General features: G+C 41.0%; 1 protein-coding gene across 4 annotated transcripts; it reads right to left on the minus strand.

The window, feature by feature from the left end:
• Window positions 1-12,421: 12,421 nt before the first annotated feature.
• On the minus strand, window positions 12,422-23,635 carry ARL14 (ARF like GTPase 14). Of its 4 annotated transcripts, none has more exons than XM_074190846.1 (2): window positions 20,943-23,635; window positions 12,422-13,674 (listed from the first exon to the last, which is right to left on the minus strand). In XM_074190846.1, the coding sequence occupies exon 1, from the start codon at window positions 23,560-23,562 to the stop codon at window positions 22,984-22,986; it is 579 nt and encodes a 192-aa protein (XP_074046947.1). In that variant the 5' UTR covers window positions 23,563-23,635; the 3' UTR covers window positions 12,422-13,674; window positions 20,943-22,983. The 4 variants fall into 4 exon arrangements, with proteins under 4 accessions (XP_074046947.1, XP_074046949.1, XP_074046946.1 ...); XM_074190848.1 differs by lacking the exon at window positions 12,422-13,674 and having other exon boundaries at window positions 20,289-21,026; window positions 21,979-23,635; XM_074190845.1 differs by lacking the exon at window positions 12,422-13,674 and having other exon boundaries at window positions 20,289-21,026; window positions 21,698-23,635.
• Window positions 23,636-24,378: the final 743 nt, after the last annotated feature.

Raw genomic sequence — 24,378 nt, forward strand, 5'->3', positions numbered from 1 at the left:
TGGAAAATTACTGCTTGCCTTCCCTAGAACAGCTAAGAAATAAACCCAGGAAGCAACATTCTTCTTGACTTGGTATTTTGAGCTAGATTTCCTGCTACTTTTAATTGGCGTTACAAAATGGACCGCCCTAGATAATTTTTTACTAATGGCTTAGCTACAAAATGTTCGTTTTCCAATTCTTTCTTGTCAGATGGCAAGTCAAGAATAACCACACTGAATGAACTGCCGCAAAGGACAATACTCACACACCAGCAGAATTTATTTTAAAAGCTGTATCATTCTGTACACTTAGAATCTGGGGAAAATCTCCTTGTAAATGGGAATGTGAGCCTGTTGTTATGAAATTTAAAAATTGAGTAATACTTCCAAAAAGATTGGCTTCCTCTGGGGAGGATATTACAGATGGGGCATTGATCAATTTAGCTATGGCAAAATTCAGAGAAATTGGAAGAGAGATTGGCTCATGACTTGGCAGATAGTAACAGTACCACTGAAGATGATTTCTTCTTTGAATGTAGCTTTAAAGATATTTTCTTGAAATCATTTCTTGGATTAAAAACAAAAATAATTAGCAGCAATAATAGTTTCCATTTCAAATTACCCCTTTAGAAATGCCCCTCGGGCTAAGTTTTTGCTTGCTAAATTTCCCCTGGGAAATCTAGGCTATGTGGAAATATTTATAAGGTATCTTATGATTGAATTAGATTCCAGCTAGGGCACTCCAATAAAAAATTAAATGTATATAACATGTCCATAAAAATAAATCTAAATTGTTGAAAGTACCCAGTCCTACTGTGATGCAATGCAAAATTATTTAGATAATTTTCTTTTTAGGTTTTTGCAAGTCAATGGGGTTAAGTGGCTTGCCCAAGGCCACACAGGTAGGTAATTATTAAGTGTCTGAGGTTGGATTTGAACTCAGGTACTCCTGACTCCAGGGCCGGTGCTCTATTCACTGTACCACCTAGCCACCCCTTATTTAGAAAATTTTCAAGAATCATATTAGGAGAAAGTTGCTTCTGTTACAGTTGTCACAGTAGATATCTCTCAGTAGAATAAAGTGGTTTGCTCCAAAGCAGAGACCACAGGCTTGAGAATCTAGAGTGAATAGGTATTGAATTCTGTCTTTATCACTGAAAATTCACTGAACTACCTAGCCTCAGCACCCAAATAGCATAGTGCTATTTTCAGGTCCTCAAGGTGAATTGTGATACATACTTAACTAAGACCTTTTAAGTTTCTTTGAAAGTTTTTTTTTTTTGGTCAATTAGTTTTGTCCAACTCTTTGTGATCCCATTTGGGGTTTTCTTGGCAAAGATAATGGAGTGGTTTGCCATTTTCTTCTCCAGCTCATTTTATAGATGAAAAACTGAAGCAAAAAGCGTTATTTGCCCAGGATCACACCTACTACTAAATGTCAAATTTGGACTCAAGTCCTTAGCCCAGGCTCTCTGTACACTGCATAACCTGGTTACTTCTATTTGAAAGTCAAACATTCTAAATATAGAATATTCTAAAACTCAGTGTGGTTTTGAGCTTTATTATCTATTTACATTTAAGGTATTAAAACTTAAAACTGCACTAAGATTTTTGGGACACTGTCTCAAGGTTTCAAGGTTTTAAGAATGGAATTTGACAGGAAGAATTGCCTTTTTATCCCCATTGATATTTTCATGGATTTTTTACAAGACTACTTTTTTTTGCAAGACAAATGGGGTTAAGTGGCTTGCCCTAAATAATCATTATGTGTCTGAGGTGGGATTTGAGCCCAGGGTACTCCTGACTCCAGGGCTGGTGCTCTATCCACTGCACCGCCTAGCTGCCCCAATGGATTTTTTAAGATTAGCAAATTTGAGTTTATAGCCTAACTGCTGCATACTTTGGATATCTTTTTTTTAAATTAACCAACCAGGGAACTTTTGGTTGGTCTTCAGAGTTCAGTCAGTTCTGTTATAAGAAGGCGCACATGATCCTAAAAACCACTACACTATCCAAAATCATGTAAAAGAAGCTTTTTGGCAAAGGATTTGAGGTACAGTACACAAAAACTTTGTCACTGATACTTTTAAAAATATACCCAGGGTGATTTACCATTTTCTTCTCAGGTTCATTTTATAGCTGAGGAAACTGAGGCAAAGGGTTAAGTGATTGGCCCAGGATCACACAATTAGCAAGTGTGAGACTAGATTTGAACTCAGGTGTTCTTCACTCCAGCCCCAGAGCCCCATCCACTGGGCCATTTAACTGCTATATATTATGATACAATAAAATAATTTTATACTGCTGTAAAAAATGAAGTGTAGGTTGGACTGCAACAAACAGATAAGAAAAATGGTATTCCCAGGGGGAGGAAAACTATAATTAATAATAATGATCATTGGTGGAGAAATCTCCCTTCTTTTGCTTTTGGGTAACAGCAATGGGAAGGGAACCTTGGGATCCAGCAACAGTGGGACAAATAATAAGAATATTTTGAGTAAATTGTAAGCTTAAAACCAGGAATGACACCATTTGGAGTCTTCATGGCTCCACAGTGACTAGTATGATATGGTACTTGATTGAGAGAAACTTTGCCAAGAGAACTGGGGGGGGTTACCCCAAGTTTTTGAGTGGGAATCTCCATTTTGTCATTCATGTTACTTTGACTTTGAATCTTTTTTCCTCCCTAGTTCCACTATCTCTCCTCTCATGGCCCTTCGAAGTATCCTAACTCTGTCTACAATCAAAATTATATTCTGTATATATTATTACTTAGATACCTACTGATGCAACTTGAAACTTGGCCACATTAGCTGCTCTCCTTCATGAAAGAGATCAGGACAATAATTGGATGAATCATTTTGCTGCTTACATTTTTTTTAACTTTTAGCAAGGCAATGGCGTTCAGTGACTTGCCCAGGGTCACATAGCTAAGTAAGTATGAAGTGTCTGAGCTGGATTTGGACTCAGGTCCTCCTGACTCCAGGGCCGGTGCTCTATCCACTGTGCTATTCACTGCCCCTCTGCTTACATTTTATCACCAAATGGAAATCATAACAAAAATGTAAGAAGACCATGAAGGTCTTGATGGAAGAAGATCATGACAAGCACATGTATTGAATTGGAGTGCAGGGGTACTGTGCTAACTCACCAGCATGGGCGATATCGCCTCTGGAGCCATTTGGGTCCAGTGGCCAGATGTGAATCAGGATGACTGGAGAAGGCCCTGGATGTGAAGCTTATGATTGAATTAGACTCCAGCTGGGGCACTCCATTAAAAAATAAATCCAAATTGCTGAAAGTACCTAGGCCTACTGTGATGCAATGCAAAATTATTTAGAGAATTTTTAAGAATCATATTAGGAGAAAGTAGTGAAGGGACAAAAGGAGTATATAATATGAATAGTGGATCACATATGATAGAGTCATACTTCTGTAATCTCTTCATAATATAGGTATATGCACACATACCCATACATATATCTAAATATATATGGTGCTGAGAACTTCCATCAGTATTTTCTCCATGATTTTTTTTCAAGGCAATTTGAACTCAAGTCCTCCTGACTCCAGGGCTGGTGCTCTATGTACTGTGCCACAATTTAGGGAACTAGCCCTGATTGTTGAGCCATTTCAGTCATGACTGACTTTTCATGATCCATTTGGTGTTTTCTTGGAAGAGATACTAGAGTGATTTGCCATTTCCTTCTGTGGCTCATTTTATAAATGAGGAAATTGAGGCAAACAGGATTAAGTGACTTGCCTGAGGTCACCCAGCTTATAAGTGTTGGATGTCAGATTTGAACTCTCAAAAAGATGAGTCTTCCTGATTATAGTTCCAGTCTTCTATCCACTGTACCACCTAGCTGCCCACAAGCTTGTGAGAGCTAATAAACTGCCAAAAATAACTGCTATCCTAAAAGGATTTGATAAATTCAGTTAATTTTAATATAAATCTACTATATTCTAGGCAAAGACCTTGCTGTTGAAGAGGTTTCTGGATAACAGTCTCATACCTATATTCTACTTGGAACTGGGACACTGTCAACTCATAGTCAATTTGGGATCAGTCAGTTGGGGGTGGACAGTAGTTCTGGTGTTGGAAAGGACATGAGAGTTTTTTTGGGGGGGGTATCTACTAAGTTTAATTCTATAATATTTAATTTTTAACCTGCTGGATTTCAACTAATGTGTACATTCCATGTAAACATACAGGATGTGTCCAACATATACTCTTCATTACAATGCCAGTACCAAGGGAATTGTGCAACACAATAACTGCAAAAATAGTAAAGGGAAAGATTCTTCCTTTTATCTATCTGAAATTAAAAGGCAACTTATTTTGTTTCAATTTTGTAAAAAAAAACCCTCTAATTCACCACTCCCCTTATCTGACATTCTTCTGGAATGGTAATTTTGTTAGTATTTTATTTCAGATTTCATACAAACACACAAACACACAAACACACACACATATACACATACATATATATATATATTCACCCAATGAATATATTCAGATTATATAACTGTATATATATACATATATATTCATTTAAGTGCCCAAATAAAATATTTAGTTCAACCTTTCATGCAGTCACTTGCTTCTATTATCATATATTTTTATCAAAAGGCACCAAGATTAAACTAATTTCAGGTTTTTTTCCCCTTCTCTCTTTAGCTTATTCAAAATGATTGTTTTCCTATCAGACATTCTATCTCCAAAATAATATGGCTCTGAGCATTTAGGGAACCAGAAGAAAATAAAATAGAAAGAAACAAAACCCAGGAAGCTGAAAATTGTTGCCCACAAATAAAAATATCTACTAGATTAGTACAGATCTTATTACATTTCCTTTCTGATATGTTTTTTAAAAAAAATCACAGGAACAACAAACCTCTAAGGATAAACTTAGAAATAGGATACATTGTTAATAATGAGATGAATACCTTCATAATAGTAACACTGTATACAATCTGATCAATATAGTACTATTTAGCCAAAACCATTACAAATTCATTGTTCCCCGTTATTTTACAGGATTATCCTGAAAACAAGTGAAATCAGTGTTAGCATATACAATATCAACATATAAACAAGGTATGGCATTTATTTCACAAAGAGAAAAAATTTACACATTTCATTACATAAATACCAGATTTACTGGATTTTAGCTTTGATTAAATTTTTAAGATTTAAAAAAATGAAACAAAATTCTCCATAAAATAAAATACTTTTTACATACATACTTTGTTAACTTTTATGCCCTTAAAATGTGAAACATTTAGAAAGCTTCTGAATATAGAAATTTTGACCAGTTAACCCATTTGGCCACAAAATACTCCAACTCCTGTTTTGAGAAATACATTAGCATTTGTCAATTCATCAGTCCTAAATGATCAGAGATGGGTAAAGCAATTCTATTTCTTTTTCTTCTTCTTTGATGGCTCATCATCAGAGCTGCTATCTGTGCTTAGAACTGGTACTGGAGGAAGAGCTGGAATCTGACTCAGAATAAGAAGAAGAGGAAGAACTAGTTGAGGAGGGTGATGATGATGAAGTAGAAGAGCTTTCCTCAGTATCACTATCATCAGAGGAAGAGGAGGTAGAGGAGTCTTCACTCTCTGATGAAGAATCACTGCCTGAACTCCCACTGCTACTGCTGCTGGAACTGGTAACACTCTTAGACCTTTTTTTCTTGTTTTTTTTTCTGTATTAGTTTCTCCAATGCTTTGCTGTAATAAGAATCTGTTTTCTTTTTCTTTTAAAGCTTTTGTAAGTTCTGCTGTTCTTGAAGGTCTATGCAAGTATTTTCTTTTTACTGTGTATTCATATGTCCAATGTCCAAATTCTAAACATTTCTGACATCTCACATGTTGCTTATTTGCTTCCGCCTGTCTGCGGGCGATAAGTCAGTGCATGGGAGTTGCCATCTTAGCGAGAACTGGGACATGAGAGTTTTTGATCATCCTAACTGAACCAGTATTAGGGGGGCATCAGGGAAGCTGGAGCCCAAACAACTGACTTTCCACTCAGTACAAGTCCTCGAAGAATCATAGTTCGATGGGAACAAGGGCAAAAGATTTATGAAAGAGGATCTCCCTGGTCTGGTCTGGCGTTATATCACTACAGCTGTGACAGAGTAACAATGATAATGGAGCATGGTCTGGTCTGCCATCACGATGGACTCTATGACTCCTGAATAGGTACTCCCTGACTACTACTGAACTTTCCCCCCAACTCCCCTTAATGCCTTCCCTATGGTGACTATCTCCAATTTAACCTTCATTAATCTGTATGCTGTGACAGACTTTTGTATTTAGCATTTCTTTTGCATGGAGTAAATGAATCTAACTGATTCATATATACATTGATCAACTCTTCACGGCCCTCTTGGGAAGGTCTCAGTCCAAGTAACTGTCCTATTGGATGGGAATCAAAGTCAATGGGGGATTTTTCTGGTGATCCTTATGACAAATGGTTACTAGACTTTCTGTTTTGCTTTACTCATTAAAATATTTTTTTCTTCAGTAATTCTGCAAAGGACTTGCTTGAAAATGGGCAAACAGTTTTAGCATAATGACTCTTAGGCATAATAAAAAGATTTTCTAGGTTTTCTCAGGCTCTGAGTCAGGAGCAATGAAAATACCCCTCAAAGTGTTTCCAGGTTCTTGATGCTGGAGGAGGCATTGGCATCTAAGTTATATACATTTGTGGGCAACTAGATGGCACAGCAGATAGAGCACTGGACCTGGAGTCCAGAGGACCTGAGTTCAGATCTGACCTCAGACACTTGACAACCCTGGTCAAGTCACTGAAGCCTCACATCCAGGGCCATGTCCAGTCGTCCTGATTCATATCTGGCCACTGGACCCAAATGGCTCCAGAGGACATGGGGGACCATGCTGGTGACTTAGCACAGGTGTCATGGTCTTCTTCAAGAATGAAGTTCAAATGACTTCTCTGTCATCACATTCACTGAGGTCAGTGCGTAAACGTAAAGACCAACAGAACGCCTTCTGTGGGGGGAGGGTAGGGAAGCAAGATTGGGGAGAAATTGTCAAATTCAAAATAAATAAATAAATTTTAAAAAAAGAATGAAGACCAAACACCAACAGTATGCATAAGTATCAAATTAAATGGAATTGGAGAAATGCCCAACTGAGAAAATTTTGCAGGCTGTCATTTTATTTCAAGATGGTACCTGAACCACAAAATGAACAGAAATTTCATTGTTGAGTATAGGGACATAGTAGAACAAGTTAGGGAGGCAGAGGATCTGGTTCTTTCTCTTTTTTGACTTAAATAATCTACCCCAATGGCCCCTTGTTGCCTCTAGCATCAAGTGTAAAATCCTCTGTTTGGCTTTTAAGGCCCATCATCACCTGGGCCCTTCTTACCTTTATAATCTTCTCCTACCTTATTCCCCTTGAATTCGGTGACATCTGTTTCCTGGCTGTTCCTCACACAAAACACTCCATAAGGACACAGGACTGGAAATTGCACTGGCCATGCCCCATTCCTGGAACTCTCTTCCCCATCTTCTTCAGACCTCAGCTAACGTCTCCCCTTCTTCAAGAAGTCTTTTCTTGGGGCAGCTAGGTGGTGTAGTGGATAGAGCCTGGGCCTTGGAGTCAGGAGGACCTGGGTTTGGATCTGGCCTCAGACACTTAATAATGACCTAGCTGTGTGACCTTGGGCAAGTCACTCAACCCCATTGTCTTAAAAAAAAAAGATGTCTTTCCTGGTTCTCCTTAACCATGGTACTCCTCCCAGGAGGTTAGCTTCAATTTCCCTTGTACTACAGATAGCTTGATTAATGCAGGTGCTGTGCATGTTGTATCTAGGGCAGGGTTTTTTTTTTTTTTTTTGGCTTTTCTTTACATCTCCAGGACTTGGCCTGGAATATAGTAGGAGCTTAATAAATTCTTGTTGACTTGTTTTGGAAAAAAGAGGGGTTTGGATTTGATGATCTTCCGGCTCCAAATCTATGATCTTTTGTTGGTTAACTGAAATCTGTTAACTACTTGAAAGCTATTTATATCAGAGAATCAGAGAGGTTAAATGTGGATGAAGAAACTGAGGCGCTGAAAGACTGACTTTCCCAAGTTCACCTGTAAGTGAGTGTGAAAGGCTGAGTTTGAAAGTCAGAGCTCATCACTGGCTCAGGTCATCTGAATTCATTCAGGCTTTCACTACTGTTCCCCCAAATAGCAAACATAGAAATGCTAAGAGATCCAATTAGAAGAAAGGTGGCTTGAGGTTTACAGGGGTCTTCAAGGTCTTCTAATATAACCCCTTTGATTTACAGAGAAAGAAACTAAGCCCCAGAGAGATTTAGTGACTTACCCAATATTACAGACAAAATGAGTGAGTAGCAAAGTCAGAATTTGAAGCCATGTTTTCTGATGCAAACCCAATCTATTTTCTTTTTCTTTTTTTTGTGAGGTAATGGGGTTAAGTGATTTGCCCAAAGTCACACAGCTAGGTAATTATTATGTGTCTGAGACTGGATTTGAACTCAGTCCTCCTGACTCCAGGGCTGGTGCTTTAACCACTACACCAGCTATCTTCCCCATCCTACCTTTTTTTTTTAGTGGGTTTTTTTTTTTTTTTTTGCAGGTCAATGGAGTTAAGTGGCTTGCCCAATGCTACACAGCTAGGTCATTATTAAGTGTTGGATTTGAACTCAGGTCCTCCTGACTCCAGGGCCGGTGCTCTATGTACTGTGCCACCTAGCCTCTCCTCATTTCTTCCACTCCCCTCACACTAGTTCAGAGCATTGATTTCCATCAATGAGGAGAGAGCCCCATACCTACTAAAAGACTGTGAGGATTAGGTTATATCTGTTTAGAAACAAATGGCTACTTCCCTTCTCCATTAACTTCTTTCTTTTTCTTTTTTAAATTTTTATTTATTTAAGGCACTGGGGTTAAGTGGCTCGCTCAAGGCCACATAGCTAGGTAATTATTAAGTGTCTGAGGTTGAATTTGAACTCAGGTACTCCTGACTCCACTGCGCCACCTAGCTGTCCATTATCTTTTTCTAAGACAAGTCCAGATTTGTCTATGATAGTGACAATGCTGTAGCGAGTGATAGCCAATTCTTCCAAGGTTTGTTGGGTGTTTCTTTTACATTTCTTTTCTCTTTTTAAAAATTTTATTGTATTTTATTTTTTTAATTTTAGAAAGGTTTGATTTATTTTGAGTTTTACAAATTTTCCCCCAATCTTGCTTCTCCCCTCCCACTCCCCACAGAAGGCAGTATGTTAGTCTTTATGTTCCCATAGTATGCACTGATCTAAGTTGAATTATTCCTTTTCTCTTGATAGTTGATTTGCTAAAAGCAAGACTAAATTCTTAGATTTAGAAAACTCCCTATAGTCTGGTCTTCATAAGCTCTAAGGGTCTTCAGGGAGATAGAGGCCACAAATGACAATAGGCAAGTGCAGTTGACATTTGGAAAAAATAAGAACCAAAGTCCCCACACTCCCCAACAAAACAAAAGTAACCTGTGCAGTGTCTCCCCTAAGCTTATTTTGCTTGGCAGATCTTTGTACAGATCAGAGCATTTGTCAAGTCCTATGACTGTTAAACCTCAAGAGGCCCTCAGAAACTACGGTTGAGTATGAGAGCCTCTAGCTGGGGTGGGGGGGCTTTGGTTTATTAGAAAGTAGAGACTTTCTGTTTAGAAAGGAATGAGCATCCTCTAGAGAAAAACTAGTGTGTCACAGCAGGAAAATCCAAAGAAAAAACAACTCCCCCCAAATCAAATTCCACTCTAGTGATCACCTCTCTTCATAGGCAACATTGGCTCAATAAAGGGAAGTCGGAGATCTTCTGCCCTCAAGTCCCCCAGTAGAGAACTATGGATGCTGGGCACATCTTACCCAAAGAAGAGCCCCCTGCCTGCTCCAGATCCTTAGGAGGCCACTTTGCCCACAGTCAGGATGCTGGTGCAAAATCTTTTTTTCAAATGGATGTATTGATTTTAATATCTCTTGGTCATTGAAATGCTTTATATGTTTTAATTCATTGCCATCCACTTTTGCCAGAAGCCATTTTTTTCCAGCACCGGGGAACAATCTTTAAAATTAAATAATAATATTTAAGTGGTATTTATTTTTAGGCCCCTTTTCTTTTTCCTTGAGGGGCTATTTTGGAGTTGTGATGCTTAGGTTTGGCATCATTAATCGAGCACTCTTGGATGAGTCTCAAACTTCACCTTATTGAAGATAAATAAAGATAATAAAATACTCTGAAGAGCTGGAGGAAATCATAAAATGTGGTGGAGAAAAAACAGAAGACTTGGTAGAGCAGGTTCCCCCCCGCCACAATCTCCAACTTTTCCAATAGGTAAGTATTGCAAAAGTTCATTTTTAAGTGCTTCTGGGGAATCTAGATGGCATTTTTATATATAAATAATGTTTTATATATATATATATATATGCACACAACATCCAAGAGAACAGATAAGATAAACCCCCTTGCACCTGTGAAGTGTTGGAGAAATGTGTGATTTTTATTATGCTTGCTACTTGTAGGGAGGTGAAGCTAGGTTCCCAGGCTAGCCTACAAAAACCTATTATCCTGAATGTAGCCAAATGATGCTACAGAGCTAGAATCTGGAACAATGTTGTTTTGTAAAAAATTTTTCTTCCACTTTTTTTACCTTTATTTCTAAATGTTATTTTCTCCTTCCCTTATCCAACAAACTATTTCTTGTAACAAAAGTTTATAAAAGGGGGGGGAGGAAAAAGCAGTTTGGAAAAAAATTAATTAGCCCCTCAACTTTGTCTGATGTTATATATATATATATATATATATATATATATATATATATATATATATATATTTCACACCCATAATCTCCTACTTTTGCAAATAAAAGGGAAGTACATGGGAGATAGTCTTATATACATTAGACTTAATTCAGTTTTAGATATTCTTTTTTTAAAAATTTATTTTATTTAATTTAAGGGCAACGAGGTTCAGTGACTTGCCCAAGGCCACACAGCTAGGTAACTATTATGTGTGTAAGGCTAGATTTGAACTCAGATCCTCCAGACTCCAGGGCCGGTGGTCTATCCACTGCACCACCTAGCTGCCCCAGTTTTAGATATTCTTTCATTTATATTGTGTGGCAAAGTTTCTATGGGCAGAGTTTTTTCCTATGTGGCAAAGTTTCTACATTCATGGTTTTACCTTGGGACATTAGGAATATACTTCCCCTCATTTCAATAGTGAGGGGACCCGTAGGAATGTACTCCCCTTCAATCTGCCCTGCTCGCTTCCCACCTTTGCAGCTTGGTAAGTGCTCAGAACAAGGATAGTCTAAATTTCCAGCCAACAGCGATGGAAGGCAGGGGATTCTTCAGGTTGGGGGTGGGGTAGTGCAGAAAGGTGGAAGTTCTCTCTCCATCCCCCCCCCCTTTTAGACCTGCTCCTTAAAAATCTCCTGGAGCTTCTCTTTTTATAAAAATTTTTAAACTTAAGGCAAATGGGGAGTTAAGTGACTTGCCCAAGGTCCCACAGCTAGTTCATTATTAACTGTCTGAGGTCAGATTTGAACTCAGGTCCTCCTGACTCCAGGGCCGGTGCTCTATCCACTGCACCACCTAGCTGCCCCTCTGGAGCCTCTCTTTTGATGAAGATCTTCAAAGTCTTAGAACTTTCTATGCGTTCTGAGTCTCTATTGCAAATACGCAATATCACACTCAACATTCTCTCAGCCAATCAAGAGTGTCCTTTGACAGTTTGAAGCACAGGGCTAGCCCTTCCCCAGGCTTCTGGGGAAGCAAAGTTGTCTTTTCTTAGACAGTGAGAGGGGTGGGCAGAGACCAGAGCAATGTGGCTGTTTGGAAACAAGGGGAGCTAGTGAAGGGGTGAAAATGGCCAGAAAACTCTAGAGGGTTCGCTGTCAGGAGCTGTGGGGAGCTTGGGGCCTCCAGCCAGGAGATGTTTCTTAATATTGGCTGGCTTCCCAGGGGTTCCCTTTCTTTTCTTCTGAGGACTCTAGGGCAAAGGATATTAGCAAGAGGTCCTTGGACTGGTTTTGGCAAACATGGATAAAAAAATTACATCTTTATTTTCACTAACTTCTAATAAAACATAGTGTTTCTTTTAATTATTTACAAACCGCTGTTTTGAGAAATTCATAAGATTTCACCAAACTGCCAAAAAAGCTTTGGAATCTGTGGTCTCGGGGTTGAACCATGAGTTGTAGCTAAAAAGGCCTGGGATCCCTATAGATTGGAACCACATATTTTCATCTTAGAGAACTTCCTTCTGGAGGTTTTTAAAGCTGATAAAAAAAGAGCAAAACAAAACTCACCCAGCCTTTATCCTTCTTCTCTCTCACTTTTTCTCTAGTTCTCTGCCCCTACCTCATTCTTTTCTCTTCTCTTTTTTCCCTTTCCTTTTCCCCTTCCTCCCTCTCTTTTTTCTTTCCCTTTTTAAACTTAAAGAATAAAAATCTTTGCTCTTCTCTTTTCTCCCTTTCTCTTTCCTTCCTCCCTCTTTATTTTCTTTTTTACAAACTTAAAAAATAAAAATCTTTGCTTTTCTCTTTTTCTCCCTTTCTCTTTCCCACCCTCCTTTTTTCTTTTTTAAACTTAAAGAACAAAAATCTTTGCTCTTTTTTCTCCCTTTCTCTTCCCTTCCTCCTTCTCTTTTTTCTTTTTCTTTTTTAAACAAATAAAAATCTTTGCTCTTCTCTTTTTCTCCCTTTCTCTTTCCCTTCAATCCTCTCTTTTTTCTTTTTTAAACTTAAAGAACAAAAATTATACACTAATGCTGATATGAGTTTTCACCCACAGAAGACTGAAATAAGATTTTGGATGAAAATACTTGGGCATTCTATACCAGGACCTGTGGTTGGAAAGGGGCCTCAGGGTGGTAGACAAAGAAGTAATATGAAGGATTATTTACATTTCTATTTCTTTTTAGGGCTTACAAAATACTTTTCTTGCAGTAACCTTGAGAAGTAGATATTGTTGTACTGGGTATGTTAATATTTAGCAGTTCAAGCCATGAGGGTCAGAGGCAGGAAGTCTGAAAAGGCATGAGACATGGTGGTGGGAGGAGCCGTTTTTCAGGCCTTTTATTTGCCTTTGGAGGGCTTTAATTCTGTTGTCCTCTGGGAAAGTCCCATAGTCTGTGCTCTGGTGCTGAAGGGATATTCCTAAAGAGTAGAGATGAGTTGTTCCACTGGATGGTTGGGGGGGCAAGGAGGAGACACCTGTGGAAGGTCTTTGAAATGATGCAACAACCCTTTCTTTGTTCCCTATGACAGGAGCCAAGATGAAGGTGCAACGAATGAAAGAGAATTGGCCATTAAAGCAGTGGAACCAGGTCATCCAGTAGACGTTAAAGGGAGTGATTGTCCTATGGCATTCTCCAAGTGGGGGTTAATGCTGGGAGCCCCTCTTGCCCATCTCCACCCCAGAAGCTATGGAGGCTGAACGTGACAAAGGAGCATATGGGCTCCCTGGGAGAGCCTGGATCTTGGCCCTGCCGGCTGCCAGTTATTCCTTCTTGGATTTCATTTTCACTGAGCATAGGCTTCCAAACCTCCAAACTTCATGACTTAGAGACATCACAGGTCCCAGAGGCCTTCAGTTGGTGCCAGTGGCAATGTGGGATTTTTGTCCTGAACTTACAATAAATGCTTCTTGGAGGAGAAAACAGCCATTCCTGGAGAAGGAACCCAAGTCATATTTTTAGCTTGCCAGGAGGTATGAATCTTGAGGGAGAGTGTGGAGCTAAGATGAAGGTGAAATGACTAGAAGATCTAAAAATGTTTCATGGTTTAATGTTTTAAGAATCCTCTTTTAAATTCAAGTATAATAGAGAAGTTATGAGTTATTATTTAGTAAGTCTTTGTGTTCTAAAGACTTCTGTATCTAGGAAATAAGCAGCTGTCCTATGTGTGACCTAAACTATACAAGGAATACTTTTCTACCCTTTCTTTTTGGAAGGGCCTTGCACATGAGCCAACTAATCTTTAAGTGATTTTTTTTCTGGGGTGGAATCAAAGGGTCAGAGATAACAAGAAAGAGTCTGGACCTTTTCTTTAGAGACAAGGCTCTCCCAGGCCTGAACTGAATCTGCCTGAATCTAGAGCTAGGGCTTCTTTGTTGGAGAAGGCACTCTCATTGCACTGAGACCAATATCCATCTCTTGTTACTGATGTAATGTTTGTCCTCCCTTCTCAAAGCAGAGCATGACATCAGGGAGGTGAGGCCTTGGCAAGCGCTTGAATTGCATTGGAGTGAGGGGGGCTGTCCTAAGTCACCAGCCTCACATTCTCCTCCAGAGTCATCTGGGTCCAGTAGCCAGATATGAGTCAGGATGACTGGAGATGGCCCTGGATATGAGGAAATCAGGGTTAAGTGACTTGCCCAAGGTCACACAGCTAGTAAGGGTCAGAGGCTGGATTCGACAAGGGCAGTGCTCTATCCACTGTACCATCTGGCAGCTAGGTGGTCCAGGGGATAGAGCACTGACCTTGGAATCAGGACAGGAGTTAGAACCTGATCTCAGACACTTGCCACTTACTGGCTGTGTGACTTTGGGCAAGTCACTTCACCTTGATTGCCTCATCCAAGGTCATCTGATCCATATTTGGTCACCAGACACAGATGGTTCTGGAGGAGAAAGTGAGACTATGACTTACCACAGCACCCCCCTCACTCAAGTCCAATTCATGTACTTGGCATGGCATCACCTCCTTGATGTTGTGGTCGTTTTCGAGAACGAAGGATAAAGGCATTATTATTACTGAGGTAAAGGTCAATAGAATCACCTGTTAGAGAGAGAGAGAGACAGACAGAGACAGACAGAGACAAAGGGATAGATGGCCATAGCAGAGTAGGAAAGAGGCAGGTAAAAAAAGATGACAGGTGTCCTTCATCAAAGTTGTTCTATGTTTCTCCGTTTATTGGCCAAGGGGGAGGGAAAGTACAATGATTGTGAAGTCAAAGTGAAGGGGGAAGACATGGGCTTCAGGAAAGGAAGCTTAAAGATGGGTAGGAAAGGCTTAAATGTTAATTCCCGGCTTACTGCAAAAGGTCACAGGTAATTGCAGAAAAGTCATAGGTTATTATTGAAAGTTCACAGGTGACTACAAAAAACTTCACAGGTTAAATTCTTTGGAGAAGCAGCAGTTAAAAAGGCTAAGGAGCTTAAAAAGAAATAAGGAAAAAATAAGGAAAAAAAAGCTTAGATCAGCATGGATGGAGCTGGGGCCATAGGGGTAGTTACAAGTTGAGAAAGGAGTGGTCAAGTTAAACAGGGGAAAGGAATAGAAAAGAAGCTTAGAGAAGAGAAGAGAGAAACAGATAGCAGGGAATCCAAGAGACAAAAGAAGACAATTGAAGAGAAGAGTAGTTTGGATCGACCTTGATCCAGTTATATGGAGCCGGGACCATATTGTTTCAGCAACATGGATAGACCACATGGATATAGCTTAGAGAGAAAAAGAGGGTTCCAATCATCCTGACTCATATCTGGCTACTGGACCCAGATGACTCTCCTTTATTTTTCTGCTCTGATACTGCCCCTACCCAGGTGGGGCCATCGCTTCTCATCTGCCGATACAGCTGCTGTTGGGTCTACCTGCCTCATTTCTCTTACCAATCCAAATCCTTCCTCTATTTAGCCACTAAAGAATGAATGTTGCCTCAGCTAAATTGGGACCTGGGAAAGACCTAGTTTTAAAAAGCCAAGGTCTCCCATTGCATCCAGGGACATCCCCTGATCTATATTGTCCTGATCTATAGCTGGCCACTTGGACCCAGATGGCTCCAGAGGAGAACTGAAGTGGGTGACTTAGCACAGCACCCCCTCCTTCAAATTCAATTCTCAGGCATCATCGCCCTGCTGTCATGGTCTTCTTCAAGAACAACCTAAGTCAGGGGGTGGCTAGGTGGTGCAGTGGATAGAGCACCAGCCCTGGAGTCAGGAGGACCTGAGTTTAAATGTGACCTCAGACACTTCATAATTACCTAGCTGTGTGGCCTTGGGCAAGCCACTTAACCCCATTGCCTTACAAAAAAAAACACCTAAAAAAAAAAGGAGAGAGGTTCTGAATAGAGACTTGGTAACAGATCAGATATGTGGGGTGAGTGAGCAGGAGGACATCTAGCAGAATGTAAATAAGATAGCAAGATATTTTGACCATGTCAACTTTAAGATCACTAAGGAGTATCCAATAGGACAGAAAGCCATTTGGGTCTGTCCAATAGAATCATGCGATCAACTATAACAATAAACTGTGCGCAGAGAGAAAAAGATCCAAATAAGATGGGAAATGTTATTATTTGTTTTAAACCTGAGAGACTCCCACAGGTCAAGTCCTCTATCCCCTGCACTACCTAGGCACTATTGAACCAGGCTTCTTCTTATTTGAGCCATTAGATAATTTCCAAAGTAATGACTTTGGTAAAGGTGATTTAAGGAGATCGAATTTAAAGGAATAGAGGGAAATCTACTGTAACACCTGAAGGACTCCTACAATTAACAGGTGTAATCTGGGGGGAGATCCAGCAGAGGACACTAAGAAGGATCAGACAGGTACAAAGGAGAAACAGGAAAGCCAAATCTTAAAACCAAGGGAGAGGGTGATCAGCCAAGTTTCAGGTGACTGAAGAGATCAGAAGCCAGATTGCTAAGGGTTCAGATGATTGTGAAAGGAGAGAAAAGGAGGCATCGATTAAAAATAGCGGAGATTGAGTGGAGGGAGGAGTGGTTAGGGGAGACTGAGGCATGTCTGAAGGCAGCCAAGAAGCAGCCTATGAAGAAAGGAGACCAGTTGCTCCTTGAATCTCTGGGGAGGAGTGATTGTCACTCATCTTCAGTTCTATAATCTGTGCCTAAGCAAATTTGCTTACCTGCTTATCAAATTTCCCTCTATTTCTTTAAATTCGATCTCCTTAAATCACCTTTACCAAAGTCATTATTTTGGAAATTATCTAATGGCTGCAATAACAGAAAGCATAGTTCAATAGTGCCTAGGTAGTGCAGGGGATAGAGGACTTGACCTGGAGAAATTGCTTGATGTCTATCCTTTGTTCTGGAAGAAGACCATGACATCTGGGAGGTGAGGCCATGACAAGCACATGAAGTGAATTTGATGAGGGGTGTGTGCAAAGTCCCCAAACTCACTTTCTCCTCCAGTACCAACTGGGTCCAGTGGCCAGACATGAGTCAGGACGACCCTGAATGTGAAGCAATAAGGGTTAAGTGACTTGCCCAAGTATCACGTAGCTAGTATCAAGAGACGGAGGTCAAACTTGAACTCAGATCCTTCTGACAGGTCAGGATGGGTGCTCTATCACAATGGAGAGAGCACCAGCCCTGGAGTTCAAATCCAGCCTCAGACATTTGACTCTTACTTAGCTGCGTGACCTTGGGCAAGTCGCTTAACCTTGATTGCTTCACATCCAGGGCCATCTCCGGTCATCCTGATTCACATCTGGCCACTGGACCCAGATGGCTCTAGAGGAGAAAATGAGGCTGGTGACTTAGCACAGCTCTACCTAAACCAAAACCAGTTCATGTGCTTGTCATGGCATCACCTCTCTGATGTCATGGTGTTCTCAAAAATGAAGGACAAACATTATTTCTTATATGTATCCAACTGCCCAGGAATAAGGAAGACCTGAGTTCAAATCCTACTCAAGACATGCAGAAACTGTGTGATTCTGCACAAGTTACTTCCTCATTTTCCTTCTCTCTAAAAATGAGGAATAATAGCAGCTACTTCTCAGGGTTATTGTCAGGGAACGAGAGATAATTATTGAAAAGTCCTTGGCAAACCTTCAAATATTATATAAATGCTAGCTATTATTATTATTATTACTATTATTTCCTGGGGTATTGGAGAAAGAGCTGTAGAATGCTGAGTACTCTGATTGTGTCATTTATGGTGGTAAGAATAAGTACCCATCATCCTACAGTGCCTTCTCCAGTATCCTAAGATAAAAGGCAAAAGAACTAGAAACTCAGGTCTTACTTGTCTCCAAGGGTAATTCATCCACAAAGAGGAGCAGAGGATAATAGATTGGAGCTAGAAGGAAACTCAGAGATCATTCATCCAATCTCTTCATTTTTATAGTTTGGGAAACTGAGGCTCAGGAAGGTGAAGTGGTTTGTCTGTGGTCATAGAAGTAGTATCAGAGGCGAGATTTGAAAAGAGGCCCATTTGAAGCAAGGGAATTTGGGGCACAGAGAAAATGAAATCTTTTTGAAATTTTTCTGTACTGTGGATCTATTCTCCAATACTTTTTGGTCATGCCCTTTGAGGTTAGGAGAATTCCATCCATAGGCAATGAGGACCATCTTAGCCAGTTCTTGGGGACTACCCCTGAGGTGCTATATTGTTGAACACCTGGAATCAGGTGCTAAATTACTCCTCAAGCTCCATCCTTGTCCCACCACCATGGAAATGCATTTAAGCAAAAATTCACAGGGGCTGAACTGGGGGGTGGCTAGGTGGCACAGTGGATAGAGCACCGGTCCTGGAGTCAGGAGGACCTGAGTTCAAATCTGACCTCAGACACTTAATAATTACCTAGCTGTGTGGCCTTGGGCAAGCCACTTAACCCCATTGCCTTACAAAAAAAAAACACCTAAAAAAAAAAAGAACAACCTAAGTCAAATATCTGATCATTTGAAATATTTGAACTCCAGTGGCTCCTTGTTACCTTCAAGATCAAATATAAAGACCTTCTGTTTGATTTTTAAAGACAATCACAGCCTGACCTCTAAAACTTATATTTCTTATTCCTTTCCACACACTCTATGATTCAGCTGAATTGAACTCCCAGTTCTTCCTCTGCTTCCCAACTGCAGATTGTCACTGGCTGTCCTCACACCTGGAAGTCTCTCAACTTCCTGTTTTCCCATCTTAGGTAAAATCTCACCTTTTAAAAAAATTTTATTTAAGGGGCAATGGGGTTAAGTGGTTTGCCCAAGGCCACATAGCTAGGCAATTATTAAGTGTCCAAGGCTGGATTTGAATTCAGAATCTCCTGACTCCAGGGCTGGTGCTCTATCCACTGTGTCGCCTAGCCGCCCCATCCCACCTTTTTTAAGGAGCCAGATTTTCCAATCCAACTGGTTTCCAATCCAGCATGCATTCTTCTATTGGAGCTTAAGAGGACAACCTGGGACACAAGTGAAGGAGTGAGGGAACCTGAGCTGGGAGGTTTCCTCTCCTTGGACCCGAATCCTTCAGCTTCATCTCTAGATTGGCTTGGCTTTATTAGAAAACAGCTGGTGGGGACTTGGGGAGATGGCAGTAGACTGGGAGGGATAGTCCCAGGAGACTGGCAGCAGAAGGGAAAGGGACCCTTAACAGGGAGGGAAAGATGATGATGTTTGCTCTCTGTCGTCAGAGAAGATCACAACATCAGAGAGGTGATGCCATGACAAGCAAGTGAATTGGAATTGGGGGGCTGTGCTAAGTCACCAGCCTCACTTTCTCCCCCCCAGAACCATCTGGGTCCAGCGGCCAGACATGAATCAGGACAACTGGAGATGGCCCTGGATGCAGGGCAATCAAGGTTAAGTGATTTGCCCAAGATCACACAGCTACTAAGTATTATGTTTCTGAAATTGGATTTGAACTTCTGCCTTCAGGGAGGGTGCTCTACCTACTGTGCCATCTAGTTTCTTGGGGAGAGAAAGAAGTGAAAGGGAGTCAAACTGGTTTAGGATTAAGAGGAAGAAGGAAGATTCTATGTCAGAATCATACTGAAGTTTGGGGTGACCTCCACCAAAAACCAACCAAACAAACAGATGTAGATGAATCTTTCACAGACTCACTGATTCATACATCTAGATTGGGAAGGGTCCTTAGATCTGATCCAACCCCTTCATTTCACAGACGGGGACTTTTCCCAAGTTCACATAAGTATCAGAATTGGGGGTTCACCCTAGGTCCTCTCTACCAGTCTATCTCTGAGGGGATAGGTTTATTTTTTTTTAATTTTTTTAGTTTTTTTTTTTTTGCAAGGCAAATGAGGTTAAGTGTCTTGCCCAAGGCCACACAGCTAGGTAATTATTAAGTGTCTGAGACCGGACTTGAACCCAGGTACTCCTGACTCCAAGGCCGGTGCTTTATCCACTAAGCCCTAGCCGCCCCCTGAGGGGATAGGTTTAAAGCAAACAGGTAAAGACTTTCATTCTTTTTCTTTTTTCTTTTTTCTATATGGGTGGGATGAAGGGAGAGAATTTGGAACTCAAATTTAAAAAAGAAAAGCATGTTTAAAATAAATAATAATTTTTTTAAAATTAAGAAAGCTTATAAACTGGTAAAAACTTTGAATCGAAATAGGAAATAAATGGGAAATAGTGTGTGTGTGTGGGGGGGACTGAAAACTATCCCAGAGAAAAGTACTGCTTATTTGAGATTGTAACTCTTTATTATAAAATTTAGAAATGATAATTATATGAAAACGGTTAAGAAATATGCCGATTCAGCTGCCTGACTTGTAACCTTGCTTGGTGAGGTGAGAGAACTGTGACATGCCAACAAATGGATGGGACACTGTAGTCAGGTGTGTAGTCTCCTTTCCCATCCTTCTTCCCACCATCATGATGGCAAAACCGCCCCATGTTTGCCCGAGCAGCTGCGATAACAGCAGCAGCTGCGCAACAACCACCATATTGATAAAGGAAGGAAGGTTTGCAAAGTGCTTTGTATGCATTATGTCACTGGGCTCTCAGCAGAGGATTGGTGGGAGGGAACTGTGACTCTAGAAGGACTGGATTCAAATACAGCTCCAAATTCCTCTCTCATTCGCATGCTACCTCCATTGATGAGTCCCAGTGGGGCTTTCCTTAATTTCTGGAAGTTTAAGGTTGGACCTTGTCCTGCTAGTACATAGATTTAGAATCAGAAACCCTGATTCCACATTCCAGTTCCAGTGTAAATGAGCTCAGACAAATTACTTTACCTTCCTCTGCCTCAGTTTCCTTATTAGTACAAATTGGAATTAGATAGTCTCTAAGGTTTCTTCCAGTTCTGACATCCAACGATTCTATAAAGAGGAGAATTAAGGTTGTACTTAGTGTAACTTGATGAAAAACATCAGTTAGTTTGGCACCAACTAAAAAGAACTGGTGGGCTCATAGCTACACAGAGGTAGGAGGAACTAATTAATGCAGAAAATCCGGGTCCTGGTTTTTCCATTTATTAGCTCTATATCTGAGGGGACTCGGAGCCTCAGTTTCCTTTTCTGTGAAACGGGCATGATCATACTTGCATGCCTTCCCTACGGGTCGGAACTCTGGACCTCTGATGTGGGATCACTTCTGTTCCTAGCAGGAAGGTGGCTTGGGGAGGAGGCCCCAAGGGAAGGTTCTGAGTCATGTTTGGGGGAATTCCAGTTCAGGTCAAATTTCCTTCCCTCATCTCCGCCCCCCTTCCCTTCTGCCCCCCACTCAAGGGAGTCTCTGGGGAGTTGATTTAGAACCCCCAGATTATCTGGGACTGACCTAACCCTCCTGAGGTTTTTAGAGATTGGAGAGATAAATCTGTGCCTGCCTTAGGTCCCATAGAGTTCTTATTCTTAAACAGCCTCTCTGGCCTGGATCCAGACTCAAACCCTAGGCTGGTGCCAGGAGCCTGTGAAATCACCCCCTGAGCTTTTAGAGGATGAGTCAGAAGCATGCCCAACCGCCCCAGAGTAGCCCCTGGGCAATAAATAACCTGGTGGAGTTGGCTTGAGACTAAGGTAGGGAGTTCTGGGCAGCAGTCCTTCCTTCCAACCGGTCTGGCTGGAATCCAGGCCAAAAGTACCCCAAAGCAGGGTTTTGGTGGGCACGTCCAGCCGCAGTTCCCCCTTCTAAAATTTAAAATCACATTTCCCCTCCGTCCTCGCCCCCTATGACCCAGTTATTTCATGAAAGCGGACTGGAAAATGAGCCCCAAGTCTCAGGGTTGAGCTTATTCTGAAAGAGGATCCCAGAGAGCTTTCAGAAACAATGTACCCATGGCTGCAGACAAGCGATGAAGCAATAAATTACTCTGTCCCATAAGGGAACGTTGGAGCTTTTTAAGAGGCTTACAGGACCAACCAAATCCTCCTTTTCATTTCTCCTTTCAAACCGTCCAACTGGGCCTAAAAATAGAAACCCTTCAATGAGAGTGTGCTGAGCAGCTAAGTACAAAATTAAATGAAACAGCCCTTCTGGAAAAGTTTGCTAACGACAACTTTCTCCCCCCCACCTCCCCACATACCCACGTGGCCACTTGCTTGTCTCACTGGCATTCCTATGCTCTGACTGGGAAAAACTAAATAGCTCTCTTGCAGATGATGTTTGTCCTTCCTTCTCTAAGAAGAAGCTCCCTTGCTACATTCTCTGCAATATCATTCCCTCTCCTAGGGTACAGATTGTCCCCCCCATTCATATCCTGTCACCCCCACAACCCTCCTCATTTTTACCTCTGGGAATTCCTACCTTCCTTCAAGGTACAGTCAACACTTTATTTCCTATAAGAAGCTACTACCACTCCCAGCCAACTGCTATCATTCCACCCCTCACCCCTGCCCCCCAATATCAATTAGTTTGTATTTATTATTCAGTGACTTATCTGTGCCATACTCCAGTAGAATTTAAGCTCCTTAAGGGCAGATCCTGTTTTGGTTTTGTGTCTCCAGTGCCTAGAACTGTGGCTGGCATTCACCAGGTGCTTAATAAACGCTCATAGAATGAACGACTTTTGAAAGTTGTTTTAGTGTTGTCCATTTTAAATTCCTGGGTCACAAAGCACAGTTCTTCACTCAGCTTTGACATTCCATCCTTGTACAATGCTTTAAATTTTTTTGTTTTTTAAATAATGTTTTCATAAATATATCCCTTCCCCTCTCCTCCCCAGCAAGTCATCCCTTATGACAGAGAATGTATTTTGAAGAAGTAGAGGAGAAGTAATAAAAACACCAACAAGTCTGGCAGTTTAGATAAAGTTCACCACCTGGAGGACCCTTTGCAGCTTTAATTCTGCCTGAAGAAGGCCCAGTTTGTGCCTGAAGATTTCCTATAACTGTGGATAAATTCAGTCACTTTGCTGAAGCCTTCAGTCACTCCTTCCCCCGAGGTGCCACAGCAAGGCTGGACGTACCAGTCCCGGTCACCACAGATTTTCTTCATCTTGAATTTCCTGGTGATATCCTCGGCTGTCAATGCTCCAGGGAGGTCTTGTTTGTTGGCCAACAACACAACTGGCACACACTTGATATGCTCATTTTTCAAGATGAGTTCAAATTCTTTTCGGGAGGCCTCCAAGTGTTGCTGGTCAGTGCTGTCCACCACATACACCAACACATCTGTGTTCTCAAGGTAATGGTCCCAAAGGCTTCTCATCCGTAGCTGCCCTCCAACATCCCAGACTGTGAGATGGATGTTTTTCTTCATCTGTATCATCTCCACATTGAAGCCGATGGTTGGGATGGTTGTGAAATCCTTGGCGTGCTTTAGTTTGTAAAGGATTGTTGACTTCCCTGAGAAATCTAGTCCCAGGAGCAAAACTCGGGCATGTTTGACCTTGGAAGGTTTAGAGTTCCAGTTACCCATTCCAAGCCCCTTGTCCAGAAACTGTTCCTCCTTCAGGTCCTGTAGAAAAAAAGCAGAAAAGGAAGGAGCAGAAGCTGCTATGGGCTAAGAATAGGGACCTTTGTACATTTATACTTTGCCTTTGTTGACCCAATTATAGGCAAACACTTTTTTATGAGTGGTTGGTCTGGCCAGCCTATCCTGGGGCTAGAAGGTCCCATGAGGAATAAGACATGAATAACCACCCATCCAATCAATCTTGCAGCCCAAAGGTTGAAATAGTTTTTTTCAGGTGAATAGGATCATGGTAGTGCCTTGCTCCAGAAAAACAGTAGCTTTGTCCTTCTCTGGGTGCCAGAATTTGAGTTAGCAAAGGTAGTTAACCAATCAATTAACCAATCAACATTAAGTACCAGGCACTTTGGAGAGCAGTGCCCTGGGCTCACTATGGAAAACAGTTCACAAGACCTGGGACCTTAGTCCTGGGAGTGACCTCCAAAGGGTGATCAGGTCTAGCTCTGTCCAGACTGTAAAGCATCCTGCCTCTGCCTTCCAGATAGAGATCATTCTGCTTTAGGTTCGCTCTGGTTTCCCTTGAAATGAGAAATGCTTAATCCTTTTTTGTAGGATGGATCTCTTGGGCAGTTTGCTAAAGCCTATGAACCCCATTTCAGAATAATATTTGTAATTGCATAAAATATATTAGATTAGAAAGCAAACCAAAGATCTTTAAATGGAGTGAGACCTTATATTTTAAATAGCTACCATAAAACACACAAGATTTCCAAGGAAATCAGTTATATTGAAATAATTATTCTTCAAAAACCAAATTTATGG

This window comes from Macrotis lagotis, chromosome 6, assembly GCF_037893015.1.
Source record: "Macrotis lagotis isolate mMagLag1 chromosome 6, bilby.v1.9.chrom.fasta, whole genome shotgun sequence".
NCBI classification, from domain to species: Eukaryota; Metazoa; Chordata; class Mammalia; order Peramelemorphia; family Peramelidae; genus Macrotis; species Macrotis lagotis.